This window comes from Mercenaria mercenaria, chromosome 19 (genome assembly GCF_021730395.1).
Source record: "Mercenaria mercenaria strain notata chromosome 19, MADL_Memer_1, whole genome shotgun sequence".
NCBI lineage: Eukaryota > Metazoa > Mollusca > Bivalvia > Venerida > Veneridae > Mercenaria > Mercenaria mercenaria.
In genome coordinates this window covers 33497739-33515393 of record NC_069379.1, presented here as the reverse complement: position 1 = coordinate 33515393, position 17655 = coordinate 33497739, and the positions used below count along the sequence as shown (strand labels likewise).

General features: G+C 34.8%; 2 protein-coding genes across 2 annotated transcripts; both read left to right on the top strand.

The window, feature by feature from the left end:
• The first annotated feature begins 9352 nt into the window (after positions 1–9352).
• On the top strand, positions 9353–11154 carry LOC123542268 (uncharacterized). Its single transcript, XM_045328004.2, has 2 exons — positions 9353–9482; positions 9644–11154. Exon 2 carries the CDS (start codon positions 9675–9677, stop codon positions 10839–10841), a length of 1167 nt encoding a protein of 388 aa, XP_045183939.1. The 5' UTR covers positions 9353–9482; positions 9644–9674; the 3' UTR covers positions 10842–11154.
• A 3954-nt stretch (positions 11155–15108) lies between these two features.
• Positions 15109–16545, top strand: LOC123542005 (uncharacterized). Its single transcript, XM_045327633.1, has one exon. It carries the CDS (start codon positions 15109–15111, stop codon positions 16543–16545), a length of 1437 nt encoding a protein of 478 aa, XP_045183568.1.
• Positions 16546–17655: the final 1110 nt, after the last annotated feature.

Sequence of the window (17655 nt, the reverse complement as noted above, 5' to 3'; positions counted from 1 at the left end):
GGTTAACTTAGCTTAGTTCTTTGCGAAAAGACAATCTGGTTTATAGCTACGATACACACAAAGTTGTCTTTCCTTGGAGACCTCTTACCGGACGTTTTCTCTTCACTGCACAAAAAAGAAACACTTTCTCCATGACAGTTTTAGAATCCATCAAATGTATGAAAGTCGAGTAACGACTCGAGCTCTATGTTAAATACGAAATTAAATGTATCTTTATGTCAAGTTCTGTGTATCTTTATCAGTTTGTTTTGTCAAGTTGTGCGCATACCAAAACAACACACACACTTTCAAAATTTTGTTATGATGTTTGAGGTGTGTGCCAGGATGACACAAAGAAACGTGTTGCCTAAATCACGCGCACGCCAATGCAATATCACGGAACACTCTAAAAGCCACCATGGAAAATTCAATGAAATCATTTACATCTGACCACATACTGAAATTATCACGTATATCGCAGAATAATTGAAGACAAGTTTCAGATGTTATCATCGGCGAAATGAAATTGTTTTTTAACGGGCTGAAAAGAAAATGACAAGTTTTATATAAAAAAGTATACATCAGTTGACATCAGTTGACAATTTCGCCGCAATGTTTTTCGCATGTTCAGTGCCGTAATTACGTTGAGGCAGGCAGATTCCTCGGTGTCTTTTAAGCAACGTTTGTTTTTTCTTTTTTTACATTTGATATATTTATAGAAGTTCTGTTTTCTGTTTTCGCTCTAAACAAAACAGATACATTTGATAAAAAATATCTTACCTGGTTTGTCTATATACTCAGGTATTTTTGTAAATGGTTTATTCAAATCCTCTTCGTAGATGTAAATAATCTTTGTCCATTTTAGGATTTCTGTGTACTGAAAACTCATTTTGATGTGTCACATCAACAAATGCCCGAGTTATATATACATATTGATGGAAATGATATCTCGACTTGTCTTTTATTTACACTGGCTTACGAAAGAGACATTGAGTTTTGGTTCTTGTGCGGTTGTAGAGTCAACGGTAACTCTTAAACATACTCACACATTTCCCTCCAATCATTTTTCATATAAGCGTAAATCACACAACGTTTTACTAACAATTTCATAATCTGGCTTTAAAAACGTACCATTTTCTTGTTGAACTTAAGAACTTCTGAGCCCACTACCTGTTCTCTGACTTACAAGTCTAGTATGGTAAACCTGTCAACCTGAGTTGCTCAAATTCATTTTTCTGAAATGACTTTTAAACGCATAGTTTTGCCTCATGAATTTTCAACATTTCTCTAAGAGGGTCCCGAGCGTCACTTCTACTTTTACTCAAATTACACAGACGAGTAGTCGTATGCGTACACTTAACCTGATTTGCTAAGTTTTTTTGTCAGAGATGGTGTAAATATCCCATTCATCTTTATAAATTTAAAATTTCGCGGGGAGGACCCTGCACCCTATCTCTATTTCTACTCCAGTTATGCAGCCGGGAAATGTGTACATTTTAATCTGATTCTCTCAAATTCTTTATCAGAGATGTCTTAAAATGCACCATTTTGTCTTTTATAATATCAAAATACTCATGGGGAGGACCCTTGAAATCCTATCTTTTCTTGTATACCAATTATGCAGGCGACTAGTGCAAACTTTTTAACCTTATTTCCTCATATTTTTTGAAGGTTGTTTAAAATACACAGCTTTGACCCTGCACACACCCTCTACATGTACTCCAATTATGTAAACAAGAAGTATGACATTTTGCTCAGATTTTTGTCTGAAATCTCTTGAAACTAACACAGTTGTATTGTGTAGTGTCAAAACTTTTCAAAACCTCAGCTTGGCTCCAATATTGCCGACGAGTTGTGTTCACATTTCTAAAATGTTTTGTCGAGAATTTTTTATCTGAAATAACAAAAAATACACCATTTTGTCTCGCAGAATTTCAAGCAAAATCTCGGGATGGCCCCTGTAACCCTGCATTAACATATGCTACAACTCCACGTGCTGTCCATGGTTGAAGAAAAAAAATGTTGAAATTAACTGATGACTTGTAAAATCGTACTTTGTACCTAAGCCCATATATGAAACACTATAGCGTAGTCACACCCGTAATTATATAGTTGTTAACAACAAATTCACAACTTATATTCTTACTTCATGTCTTCTCATAAAAATCAAAACAGAAAAATGATAACGAATCTTAGAACACAAATTTTCATAGCACATAGGCTATATCTTAAGGTCGCACAATTAGATCTCGTCCAAAAGACTTACAGTAAATCATCTTGATTGGCATTGAAGCTGTAATTTTTATCTACTTTGGTGGCATGGCAGATATTACACATCACGCACTAGCTAGAATATTGATTAGATAGACATCATATATACCACGTCTGAATTAACATATTACTAAAGTTACGAATTATGAATTTAAACGCATGTGATAAAGCTTGAAAAATACAAGGATACTGTTAATAAGGGACGTGATGTAGCACCCATATAACATCTGTTGTTCACAACTTTGCAAACAAAATTCGTGACCCGGCAAATTGGTTACATGTTTAACTTTAAGACAAAATTGAAATGCAATATATATGTTATACATGTACATTGAATGGACATTAAAAGTAAATAAAATCAATTACAAAACAATAATTCATACACACATTATAATAAAATCTGTAACTATGTTACAACTCTTTTTTCCGAAAGAATTCTACTTCCGTGTTTTTTCAGGGCTTGTTACGGCACTGATGTTTTAATCATGTCTTTTTTTATATAAAAGATAAGAGTAAAGGTCTTGCTTATTCTCGTGTCACCCCTTTTAAAATTGCTAGCCAATTTGCTTCATGAGACACATTTATTGTGCGTACCAACTGCCTCCCAACTCCTAGCACTTTGCGAAGGGCCGGGTGGATAGAAGTCGGTAACCGTTCATCTAACTTGCTCGTGGCTCACGAACCGGCCTTTTCGGAACGAGTCCCATGTCAAACATCCCCTTTGACCTCCTGATCCCGAGGAGGACGCCTTAACCACTGTGTCACTGTCACCGGTAAGTGTCAATATAAGGAACATGGAAATGTGAATAAATACAAGGGTCTATCCCCCACCTCTTATCACCTGACGACTCGTTTTGTGGATTCCCAATGACATTCGTTTTCATATTAAGCTCAATAAATGCATGTATGAAGACAAGGTTTTGACATGTTCATTTATAACAAAACATTTTATACTTTGCGTTGCGGATACTAAAAGGTTATTTTTAATTTTGACATCTGGCCTTGATCTGAAGGTTTAAACTTGTTTTTGACCCTGAGAACAAATTGTTAGATATTTTTGAAGGAAAGAAAACTGAAATAACGGCGCTGAAGACAAGAATCTGATATGTGTCGGACATTGACAGTCAAAGACAGTGTATAAAGACGGACAGACAGACAGATTAAATATTGAAAAAAGCTCGTAGAACACGCAATGCCCTCCTCATGCATTCAGTAACTGCACAAAGAACAGAACCTATTGTGTCATTATGCACTTAACGTTTGACGTACTGACATCAAATCAAAATAAAGGGTCATTTACCAGACATAAATGTCCTCTAGATCAAATCTGATTTTAGACCAAAGTATTCTCTTGTTATTTGACAAAATATTTTAACTGTTCTGGGCCAATGTTTTACTTTTGATCTATTTATCTCAAAATCCACAGGGATCATCTGCTGGTTATGATCAACCACCGTATCAAGTTTCGTTAATTTCGTGATTCTAATCATAAGCGCTCTCAAGTTATCATTCGAAAATGCTTCAACTGTTCCGGATCGCTTTGAACTGGACCTTTGACCTACTGGTCTCAAAATAAATAGGAGTAATCTATTGGCCATGGTCAACCACCCGATAAAGTTTCGTGATTCTAGGCCTAAGGGTTCTCAAGTCATCGTCCAGAAACTGTTTGACTGTTCTGGATCCCTGTGATCTTGTCCTACTGATCTCAACATCGACAGAGATTATATGCTGGTCGCGCCAAATCTCCTTATCAATTTTTAAAATCCCATGCCAAAACATCCATCCATGAGATATCATCTGGAAACGGTATACCTGTTCTTCGTCAGTCTGACCTTGACCTGTGACCTACTGACCTCAGTATCAGTAGTGGTCATCTGCTGGTCAAGATCAACCTTTCTATTAGGTTTCATGATTCTAGGTCCAAGCATTTCCAAGTTATTGTCAAGAAACTGTTTAAATGTTCCGGGTCAATGTGACTTTACCCATTGACAAAGTGACCTAAAACTCGATAGAGATAATCTGCTGGTCATGACCAACCTGTTTATCGACTTTCATAATCCTATGCACAAGCATTCTTGAGTCATCATCTGGAAACTGTAGACCTGTTCTTCGTCAATGTGACCTTGCCCTTTGATCTACTGATCTCAAAATCAATAAAAGTCATCTGCTAGTCATGATCGACCTTTCTTTTTAAGTTTCGTGATTCTAGGACCAAGCGTTTTAAAATTATCAAGAAACTGTTTAATTATTCCTGGTCACTGTGACCTTGACCTTTGACCTACTGACCTCAAAATCAATAATAATACATTTGCTGGTTATGACCAACTTTCCTATCAAATTTCATGATCCTGAGTTTAAGCGTTCTCGAGTTATCATCCGGAAACCGATTGTTCAACATATTAAAAGATTGTCGGTGCCGACTATTCTTTGCTACAAACAGTGGGAGGCAAAAAATCGAGCAGCCATCCATGATCATAGGTATGCTGCTCAAAAATAAGTAGAGCACAGAACATTAGAATGTCTTTTCTATGTTTTGTAGTGTTTACTTTTTAATTATCAGCGATTTTGCTCGCAAATCGATGGAATTTGTTGATGTTGTACTGACATGGAACACAAGCCCGGCTTTTTCCACAGCCTTTAACCAGTTTTTGCTTTGATATCATACATATCAAGCGCACTATTTGTATTTATTTATCAATATTCTTCCAAATAATAAAGACAAATAGGCCAAAATGTAAATAGAATTTTTCAAAACCCCTTACTTTCGGTTTTAACGGGACACCGGCGATCTCTCTGCATACCAGTTTTTTTTTTTTTTTTTTTTTTTTTTTTTTTTTTTTTTTTTATGCACAGGCAAACTCTCTGCATTTACGCACAGAGAACCGCCGATATAGCAGATTTCGCAAAGAGTCCGTCGATATGGATATGCACTGTGAATTGGAGAGAGCATCCTGAATATACATGTCATGTAGGGAAGGCTTGTACCCATGGAGATGTTGTCAAAAGTTATGGCATCAGAATCTTGCGGGCATGCAGTAATTTCAATAGCAACCACCACGCCAACGCAAATCAGGGGAGATATTTTTTACTTTTTCCAGAAATCCAACCTCACTATAGGGCCAATAGAAACGCACTTATTCTGGAAAAGAACGGCATTTTCCAAACTGAACATGTGCCCGAGTCTTTCATCTAAAGATCAGAACATTATGTACTGGTTCGAGTCGTAAATTTGAACACATTTTGCGGTTTTTCATAAATATTTCTTTCGTTTTACAATTGATTTGTACAAAATTTCTACCATATGAGCTTTGATACAAGCAACACTGATTTTTATAACTAACGGTCGTTTACAGTATGGTAAACAATACAACCGCGCTTAAAATAACAGACAGGTTTAGTCTCCACATCTTACCTTCTAGAGGTTGTTAATATTTGGCCACTTTTTAAACATAATGTTAGTTGTATTTTCAACATTTTCTTGGAAATAAATTGATGCTACAGCCAAAATTGTTCTTTTTTCAACGGACTGCAATCAATTTTCAGTAGCATACCTCGTGGGAAATATTTGTCAACATAGATTTATAAAGCACCTGTCATCCTTCTCACACCAACATGACGTAGTTTAATTTGTACGTCACTATTTATCACACATTCTAGCATAAAACTGCTGATTTGGTCCCTTTTCGGGGGTGTCTCAACAGGAGAGTAAAGAGAATCTCTCGCGCGTTCCGTGGCAAAGCATAAACGTATTACGGTCCAAAACGGACAATTCAAAAGGAAATGACGTCAAGGTGAAAAAAACAACAACAACGTAGACATGGAAATTCAATGACGTTGAGAGACATTATATTCATTTACTTGGTTTTAACGCGTTTTATGCTAGTTAGCGCATGTTCTTTTTGTATTATAATATTTAGTTTTGAATTAACCATTGCCGGGCCTCAGCATAACCGAGCGCGTGCAATGACGTCACGTGACAAAATATTTGCTATTTAGAGTACACAACTTTAGGGAAGGACAATTTTTTCTACTCACATCAACTTGTTGTTTTTTGCTGACTTAGCATAACACCATCGTTTTACTTAAAGTCTGTCTCTAACAAACAACTTGAGAACATATTGCGAGAATAGGGTCATAGCATATCAAACACACAATAATTATTGTATTTAGATGTTTTTATCCGCCACACCAGCACGATTATATGTTATATGGAGACTTTTCCAGCTTTTCTTTAAGGAAGAATCGAATTACCCCTCAAGGCATTATTTCAGATCTGAACAGTACCTGAGTAGAACCACAGACCTTGAATAACCAATCTTCCTAATATAAAAAAAAATTCTACATCCTAAGCGAGATTTCGAACCCACAGATTGGACGGTGCAAATGAGTCGAAATCGGCGATCAAGCTAACAACATGTCGCTGAAAATATCTCCGAATTAATTGTTTCGTCTTCGAATTTGTGTATTTTTACTTTGTTTGAAAACTTTTAACTGGGCTTACTTTTATCTTTTGATATATCATTCTTAGTTGCAAAAGTACATTCTCAATTGAAAAAATAATCAAAGTGGTGGAGCTAACTATACTTCTGTAGTGGAAAAACTATCAACTGTGTTAAAAACTTTCATGAAAAATAGAAGGAACTAAGATGTACTTAATATCATACATACACATTTTTCAATGTTATGTTTTTCTTATATTCTACAGGCCCATTTTAAAGAGGAATCACTAGCCTTAAGTTCTTAAGTGATGTATAAACCATTAAAATCAAGAAATGTAGGGGTCCTGTATCTTTTACGATATATTTTTGTATGTCAGGTCAACACTATGGACTATCTTCCAATTTGACAGCTAAAACGTGGGTATACAAAATACAAATTTTTATTCATAGTCGGATGAAAATCACATTTACTGGGAAAATTGAGGATCTTTACTTTCCGCCATTATTCGACTAGCCTACCTGACTACCTATTAAGTATTATTGGACCTTAATACTGGTCAGATATAGGCCGTAGAACACTTGTGAATATATCACCTGTTTCTGCTCTTTACCTGTCCACTATTATTATGCAAATAAGTACAGGCATTTGGTGTATGCCAACAGGCTATTGATTCCATCTTTTAATAAACATATATAAAAATCATCGTGCCAAGCGTTTACTGATGTTGATATTCATGCGGATTCCTTAATAGGTTAATGGCTTTAATCGTTTAGCGGAAATACGGAAGTATATTGAAGGTCACCTGGTACAAATTCGAATCGCTGATTTGAAGAGAAAGTAGATATAGAATAACACAAACTATTAAACACTATAATATACCAATTCCATGTGTACGATACGAACAAATTACTATTTTATCTTAATAGTCAGCATTTACAATTTATTACTGACATGCAGTTTTCGCAAAAAAACAAAAATACTTACCTATAAACACTATATACCTATTGTAACAGGTCGTGGCTGTTGTAACCATGTGTATCTGTTGTAACAAATGACTTGTTGATACAACGTGCATATGTAGTATAAACATACAAAGTGTATATATAAATTCCAGTTTGTCAGGTTTGGGCCATTGTTTTCTCATTTGGCCAAACACAATCATTTTAACAGGAGAGACCATATGCCGCTTTTAAAGGAATTGCACTCTGTGCATCATTCAGTTTCAATATACACTGCCAAATGAACACATCTGCGGATGTATCTAAATTGGTTTTGATACTTGTAACATGTGCAAATAATGAGTATTGCTTAACCCGAGGTTAGAGTCCCTTGACGTTAGCATGCATTTTCACTACCGTCCATTAACAATCTTAATCGAATCGAGCTAGCATTATCTTCATTTTTGTTGTGTTAGCGACCTGTGTAATATCTGCTTTCTCTACTATGTTTCGAAATATTGCGGTGAAATATTAATAATTTAATGCAACTGTACGTGTACATGTATTTGTATCTACATAGAAAGAATGAGCGTGTTTGAGACTTTACCATGAATTAAAAAAAAAAAAAAAAATATTTCTTGTATTGCTTATTTAAGAAATAATGAATAAATCATTGTTTGGAGTTCAGATGCGAAGGAATTATATTAATAATAATACGCATCTGAACGTCAAACAATGATTTATGCAAGAGCAAATCACTAAATGAGATATATTATTTCGATTCTAAGACGTTACTAAAGATTTTTAAATGCATCCTTGACGACATTCATTAAAAATTTGCCCGTTTTCAATCGGTTTCTTTTCCAGCGCGCCGCTATGCCGTTTGACGCCATGACGTAATAATTGTGACGTCAGAACAGTGATTTGTTGTATAATAATTCACTGTTTTCTGCTTTCTTTGTTTAATAGGAAAATGAATCGGATCGTGTTAGAATTGATTTATATCACGTGAGCTCTCACTGGGTCTATCCTACAGATTAAAAAACAACAAGAGACAGCATCGCTATGTACAATATTGATAATTAACACACGAAGCTTTTTGGAGACTTCATCATCTGTATCATAACCCCCATTCAACATGTGTCTTGCTTTAGAAACTGCCAGTTGATTGGTTGATTTGGGTTTTATTGCAAACCAATACAGTATCTGTTAACTACTGTTTAAGTGTAAAAAACAATAGGCACTTGATAGCCAGACTATGACTTTGAGGTACGAATTTTCAGCAATCAGTACAAAGGAATTCGTACGTTTTAAATTGCTATTGTACATTTTATTCTCAGTAAACAAAAGGAGCATGACAAAGCAATCATGAAATAGATTAGGATTGTTGTTAATTTGCAGTATGTATTTAGATATTGATATATATAATTTTGTTCAGGAAAAAAGATCCCGAAATTTAAAACTTTCCCATTTTTTAAATTGTTTACAGACAGTGTTATCAGCAGATAGCAGTGTGAAATGATGATTTTTATTTGGAAACTTAAACAACCACTGAATAGAGACGGTACAAACTTTAACTATAACGCTCGACAGTGACATAAGGTCAGTTACATTCGGCAATATATCAGACGACGTGATAGTTCAAGAGTAACGTCCCTTGTTACCAAAGCGACTGTAAACATAACCTGCTATATTGAAAATATAGTAGTGGTTATTGACCGTCAAAGTATGATTTAATTTTACAACTAACAAAGTTAGTGCAGCTTTCCGCATGATCAATATTGTATATTGCATTCATTTTAACCTTCTTATAGAGTTTTATTGTAAACAATAAAGGCTTATAATTTACACAAGGTAAATATATATCTTGAAATTTGTATGGCGGTATAATGCATTAAATGCTATTCATTTACATAAATCAAAATGTGTTTTCGTAGCTGTCTCAAGTGCAAGGAATTTATATCAAATGTTATCAAGCAGTTTATTTATAAATGTTGATATGAATTTATTTTAAGGCTAGTGATAGAATCAGTAATTTGTGGTAAAATGGAAGACACAATGCAGACTGGGGAACTAGAAAATAATGACAATAAACAGCACGAGTTACAAAATGAGGAATACATTTTCGACTTTGAAGAACAGTCATGGAAAACCGATTTTGTGATTATTGTCGAAGGAACAAGATTACACGTTGCAAGAAATATCTTGTCACTTGCTTCACCCGTTTTCGATAGAATGTTACAGTCAGATTTCAAAGAAAGTAAAAATGGTGAGCTTGAAATGCCAACACAAAAGTTAGAAGATGTGAAATTATTTCTGCAATGCATCTACCCAAATACACTAACACAAATAACGTGTGAAATCGCAAAGAGGATTTTGCCGTTAATCGAAGAATATCAAGTTCTTCAGCTTAAGGCGGCATGTGGAAAGGCAATAACTGAAAGTGTAAGTTACGAAACACCTACAGACCTGTTATATCAAACTTTGAAAGACGCATGTTTATATGATCTGAAAGATGTTCGTAAAAAATGTGTCCGTCTCGCATCTAGAAAACCAAATACAGAAACTGACGCGTCTTTAAGACAATATCCTTTGCCGCATGAAGTCATGAATGAAATTCTACAACTTAAAATTGCTGATCTTGAAACATTAGCTAATGAGCTAAAAAGCACAAAGTCTGAACTTCAGAAACGGATAACAAATCTTGAAGAACATGAAACTTCTATGACATCAGATTTGAAAACGCTAAACGAATATATAGCGAAGGATTTGAAAGAGGTAGAAGAACTGCGACTAGACCCTGAACTGAAATGGAAAGAAGCTGAAATATTGATAAAACTGGACCCAAATAACGATTGTAGAAGTTGTCGTGAAATCGTTGTTTGGGACGTGAAATTATCGATTACTGCTGACTGCCGAAGTAGAAAAGGTAGTGCATATGGATCTATTTATTACACCGCAGTGGAAATTGAAAACCGAAGACGTCAACCAATGGCAGCGAATATAGAAGCAAGGTTTATCCTTATACATGGAAAATTAAAAACAGAAAATATATTTTGCAAAATTCGCGGGCAACTTACAGCAAGGAATAACACAATAAAACAATATATAAAGGAGACGTCATATTTAACTGATCAGAAAAATGGGTTTGTGAAAGACAAACATATTTGGCTTCTGGTTCAGGTATTAATGTCAGAGCCTATAAGCACATAAAATGAGACGATCTTATCAACTTACGGGAAATCATATTGTAGTTATCAAAGGAAGACATTCTTCCTATTGTTATGTCGCTTTTCATTTGATACCAACCGTCGCTGGACACACATTGTTCTACATTTTTATCTGCTAAACTGTACACAAAAGTAAGATCTACAGAATGGAAAACTCTTAATATGGCTGCTTTAAAACAACTCTAATTTCATAACGTGAACTTGGTTACTGTAATACAATGATATCATTGTTGAAGGCCCACATGTTTTGTATATTTTGAAGACATATTACGCAGAATAGATAATGAGATAAACTCTATAGTGTTTGATCTTTATATGTAAAGAGTTTATAGCATAGCGTAACACCATTGTTTTACTTAAAGTCTGTCTCTGACAAACGACTTTAGAACATATTGCGACAATAGGGTCATAGCATATCAAACCCACAATAATTATTGTATTTAGATGTTTCAATCCATCACACCAACACGATTATATGTTATATGGCGACTCTTCAAGGAAGAATCGAATTACCCCTCTAGGCATTATTTCAGATCTGAACGGTATCTGAGTAGAACCACAGACCTTGAATAACCCAATTGGATGTTTCTACACCCCAAGCGAGATTTCGAACCCAAAGATTGGAAATGAGTCGAAATCGGCGATCAAACTAAAAATCGGCCGCTGAGGTCTCCATATGAAAAATATCTGCAAATTAATTTGTTCGTCTTTGAACTTGTGTATATTTACTTTGTTTGATAACTTTCAACTAGGCTTGCTTTCATCTTTTTATATACCATTCTAAATCTCAAAAGCACTTTCTTAATTGCAAAATCAAAGTGGTGGAGCTAATTACATCTTTGTTGGAAATACTTCCGTAGTGGAAAAACTATCAACTGTGTTAGACACTTTCATGGAAAATAAGATGTACTTAATATCGTACACATAAATTATTCAATAGTTTTTCGGATATCCTACAGGCCTATTTTAAAGAAGAATCACTAGCTTTATGTTCTTAAATGACCTATAAACCAGCAAAACACCAAGAAAAGTAGGGGTCATGTATCTTTTAAGAGAGATTGTTGGTCTGATAGGTCAACACTATGGAATATCTTCCAAACTGACAGCTTAAATGTGGGTATGAACACATGAGTAATAAGTTGTTTGTTTTTGCATTTCTATAAATGCAAAAATTCTCCTTAGTGGTGGAGCGTCCGCTTCGAGTGCGGGAGGTCGTGGGTTCGATCCCCGACCGCGTCATACCAAAGACGTAAAAAATGGTACTAGTAGCTTCCTCGCTTGGCGCTCAGTATTAAGAGGATAGTGCTAGGGCTGTTCAGCCCGGTGTCAGTATAATGTGACTGGGTGGGGTATCATGCCACGTGTCTACGTCTTGATATTCCAGTGAGGCAGCACTATAAAGTTGGGCATTGTGCTACAAGTAGATACCGTCGTTTATATGACTGAAAAACTGTTGAAAAAGACATTAAAGCCGAACACACACACACTCTCCTTGAAAATGCTACAAAAATGTCAAGTATAGGTCCACAATGAAATAAAACAGGAACTGGTTTGATTAAACATAAAAATGTCACTTAACTAGGGGAAAAAATGAAGATATTTTTCTTTCCACCGTTACCCGACTCGCCCAGAAGTACTGCTTGATTACCTGTTTAGTACTGTTGAACCTTAAATGCTAGTCAGATTTAGGCCGTGATACACTTGTAGATATATCACATGTTTGTGCGCCTTACCTTTCCTCTATTATTATGTTAATTAGCACAGGTCTTTTATATACACTGACTGGCTATTGATTCCATCTCTTAATAAACATATATAAAAACACGTGTCAAGCGTTTACTGATGTTGATATTCATGCGGATAACGGCTTTAATCGTTTAGTAAATACGGAAGTATATTAAACGTCACGTAGTACAAATGCGGATCGCTGATTTGATGAGAAAACATATATAGAATAACACATACTATTAAATACTATGATATACCAATACTATGAGTACTATACGAATAGATTGCTATTTTATCTCAATAGTCAGCAATTACAATTTGTTTCTGGCATACAGTTTTCGCAAAAACTAAAATACTTACCTATAAACAGTATGTACCTATTGTAACAAGTCGTAGCTGTTGTAACCATGTATATCTGTGGTAACAAATGACTTGTTAATACAACGTGCATATGTTGTATAAACATATCACTGCTATAACAAAGTGTATATATTGTAACAAATGGCTTATTGTTACAATTTGTATATGTTGTAACAAGGTGAACCTGTTTTAACAATGTGTACTTAAACGTAACAACGTGCATCTGTTGTATCAATGTGACTTGTAATAACGTGTACCTGTTTTAACAAGGTGTACCGGTTGTAACAACGTGTACCTATTTTAACAATGTGTACCTGTTGTTACAACATGTACCTGTTGTTACGTATTACTGTTGTAGCGATGTCAAGCACAAATATATCAGTATAAAAAGGTTGTATTGATGAAACATACCAAGACATCATGAAGAATAAACAGACGGATAAACTCACTCTAACGTATGTTTGGAACATTTATCATTTTTTCTGTTAATACATTCTAATCCTATCGAAAAAGGAATGGAAATAACATTCTTTATTTATATCTTTTTCTTGTTATGTAATTATTGAAGTAATAAGAAAAGATATAATAAATTTGTGTTGTCTTTTCTATCATATAACGCATATAGGTATGGTAAATGTATAAAGAATGCGATAAAGATATCAAGACGAAACATACCAAACAACGTTGAAGTTGTCCTAAAGTAGTTACGCACGACGACTGACATGTATGTAACTTAAACAAAACTTGCCTAAATCAACATTTTAACTTAAAGTAAATATCTTAATACTTTTGATGTCTTTTATTGTCAGTGGGTTTAAAGTGACTCTTTCACAGAACTTTGGTAAACTGAAATTATCTCAAAGATTTTTTTAAATAAATGGACTATGTTGACGCGGACTTAAGTTTAATATTATACAATTATTGCCTTTAAATGAAGTCGATATATCCTCATATTGATAGATACTTAAAGCAGCATTTAATATTTTTGTATCCTACCTGTGGATAGGGTTGCAAACAATTGCAGCTGTTGATATATTTTTAGTTATGGTCTTAAATTGTGTATGACATCACATTTTATGGCACCATAACGTTATGACTTTACTGCTATAGAGTTTCGGCTCCGCCTTCTAGTCAATATGTCAATTTATCGCTAATCATGTGACTGTGTTTAGACCAATGAAAATTACTATTTACATAAATTTGAAGAATTATTGATGCAACATAATACATATTGTAATTTTATGTAGATCCATTAGAGAAATATACATTTATACTTTCGTAGATTTCGAATGTAACTTTATTTAAGTATGTGAACATATGCGGTCTTCAAAAGTTTTTTTTTTGTCATTTAATATTTATAATTCATATTATATGAGGTTACGAAGAATAGCTACCTTTTTTAAATCTCTATCAAATCTGAATATCTCTCTACATGAATTTTATGGTAATGTTGCTAACAAACTTTCAGTCGTCTTTTTAATGGACACCTCAACCAGTCTATTTCAAATATCTACAAGAGGATATTCTACGACTTACCCCATGTACCCTATGTCATTGCCACTCATGAAATATCTTCCTGTAGGATATATCTTCATTTAGAATACTAGAATATTTGAAGTATACATCTCATACAAATATATATATTAAGTTCGAAAAAATGTATAAACGTCTCCATTTGTTTTTGTTTTTAGAAATTTTACAATAATCTAGATGCATGCAGCTTTAAAAATATTGAATCAGTGGTTTGTAATACCTGTTATCTGTTCGACATACCTTGTGAGATATTTTAACTGTTTTATCGATAGATAATTTCACTCAAAATATAACTGGCTCAAAATTTGACTAACGCATTTACTGTAAGAGGCATGTCAGTTTCGGGACGAAAAGCTAGTGTGATAAATGCTACTGGACAGTTCTGTCAAATTTGCCATAGTAATGGACGACGAGTTTTGGCGTTCGGATACTGTCAAATGTGTAAGGTACACTTATGCGACGAATGCTCTGAACGTCACAGAAAAGAAAAACGCTCAAGCATCCATGTTGTCGAGAGATGTTCTTCGTTCACTGCAAATGACTCTTTGCCGCCTTGCTCCAAACACGAAAATGAAGAAATCAAATTTTACTGCCGCGCACACGAGGTATTAGGATGCATGGTTTGCATGATGTCGCATAGAGAATGTGAAATGAACTATATTCAAGAATCATCCGCACAATTTTCTGAAAGCGAAGAGTACTTAAATTTGGAGACTTGTTTGGATGAACTCAAAGCAAGAATTTCGGAAGCAATGAACAAAATAAAAGAAAATACGTTACAAGTTGAAAATGCTTATAGATCTGCTATGAGTGCAGTAAAGGAAATGAAAAAGAAAATAATAGATTGTCTTAAAAAATTTGAACATGAGCTGGAAGTTGATGCAATGGCTTACAAAAAAACAAATGAGAATAAAATGATTGAATTGAACTCGGGATTGGATGACCTTCAGACGGACACACTAGAAACTGACATTTTGATAAGCAAGCTGAAAAGGGAGAAGAAATACAACTCACTCTTCGTTGAAGGAAAACGTGCAGCGAAACGTATTTTAGATTACCATGAAAGAATATACGAAATTTCGACAAGAAATTGTATCAAGGAAATGATATACATTCCAACAACTGAATTGGATAACATCCTTACAAGAGAAAACATGTTTGGGACTTTAGTAGAGCTGGACAATGAATTAGGACCCTACAGTGCTACAGAATATTTGGAAAGTAGCGAGCTTTGTCAAATAAATATCAAGTCAGAAATCGACAAGAAAACGTGTTATGCTACAGGCCTTGCATTCTTATCGACTGAACAGCTGGCTGTTGCTGACAAAGCAAACAAAAATGTGAAAATAGTAGATGTTAGCTACGACAAAATAATTTCTGAAATCACGTTATCCTCGTGTCCGCGCGATGTTACGGTCATCCCACCCGACCAGCTTGTCGTGACACTTAGAGAGGAAGAAAAGATACAGCTGTTATCAACAGCTAATGGTTTAAAGAAAACAGAACAAATTACGACAGTCGGAAACTGCCGGGGTATTAAGTATGACGACGGAAAGTTAATAGTAGTATATGACGGGAAACGTCGGGCGAAAATTGAAATATTAAGCCTGAAGGGAGAAGTTCTGTACAAATTTCAGTCCAATGAATCAGGAACAGCATTAGTCAATGAACCAAAATGTATAGGTTTGAGTCCAGACCACAATCAGATGTATGTGACTGACTTTTCCAAGATGTGTATTTTTCGTCTTTCAAAATTGGGGAATGTCCAGGGCACATTCGGGCGGCATATGTTTATGGGTGTCGCTGTAAGCACAGGTGGCTCTGTGTATGCCTGTTCAAAATCTGGTAGTACGGTTTACCAGTTGTCTGATGACCTGTCAAAAGTTCAGAAGGTTTTGACCACGGCAGATGGTATAAAAGAACCAACAGCTCTGGCAGTTTCAAATGCAAGGAATATGTTGTACGTGAGCTGCGGAAATACTGATGCCAATGTCTCCAACAAACTTCATGTGTTCAAGATCAAACTCGAAACAGATGCACTATCTTTACGATCTGAACGGCTGTGATTAGCATAACTGGTATCCGAAAAGCTTGTTTTTAAATTCTAGAATAAGTAGAACTCAATGTAAATATATACTTTCAAATACAACATAAAATCTTTAGGAAAATTCTTTAAAAGGAAAGCCACACCAATATTTATTGTGATAGACACAGTTTGGAAGCTCTAGAAGGTAACGTGCTTTTAAAAGCAATTCAGGTCAAAAAAGTGTTGATGATTTAAATTCCTTTGAAAATCCCCGGAAAAATCAGTATGTCTACTAAACTTGAAAAGGTGAAGACTTCAAGCTAGATTGAAAACATACAGAAAGTTTAATGGTTTTGAAGTACAACAAACTTGAACAAAGTGGTTTGGGATATTATCGATTTGAAAGTCTTGAACTCCATGGTATTATTTCTGATCCTATAAGCCCATCAAGTGTTTAAAGGTAGAGGACCCGTAAGGACAATAAGTAATTTCTTTGTGATTACGTATTCTCCGTATGCGATTTCGGCAATCTCCGGCTTTGATGAAAAGCCATCTGCCGACTGAGCCACATTTACAGCCGAAGAATGTCGAAATAGCAAAAGGAGAACGTAATCGCACGGACATTTCCGACTGTCATTAGCATAGAATTTAGACAAACAAATCATTAAAAGACTTAGCTGTACTGATAAAATCTATAAGAAAATTGAATAAAGCCAAGCTAAATAAGAACAAAATCGGTTCTATTGAGTCTATTGGAGATATGAAATGACATGAGTAATATCATTCACACCCTTAATCAATAGTTAAAGTGAAACTCTATCCTAAAATTGCATTGAATGGTCTCCGTGGCCTAAAAGAATCAAAATCAAAAAGTAGAACAATGCTAAGTCAAACCATGGGAAAACTTATGACGGCTGCCACGCGGCACTTCAAGACTTCTTTAATAAAATCTGAAGCATCGCTTGAAAACATAGACTATTTCCAAGCAAAAAAACAAAAACAAAAAAAACAAAAAAAAAAACAGGCACGCTTTGATTAAATCTGTCCACGAGATGAAATGTAATTTACAGAAATTCTAAAAATAATTAACACTTGAGTGCTTGCTTTTGCTTTTCAATCTTTAGACTTATTTGCAAAAATGAAATTATAT

Excerpts from the sequence above, each read along its gene's own strand:
- LOC123542005 (XM_045327633.1), top strand. The coding sequence starts at position 15,109 with ATGTCGCATAGAGAATGTGAAATGAACTATATTCAAGAATCATCCGCA.
- LOC123542268 (XM_045328004.2), top strand. The coding sequence starts at position 9,675 with ATGGAAGACACAATGCAGACTGGGGAACTAGAAAATAATGACAATAAA.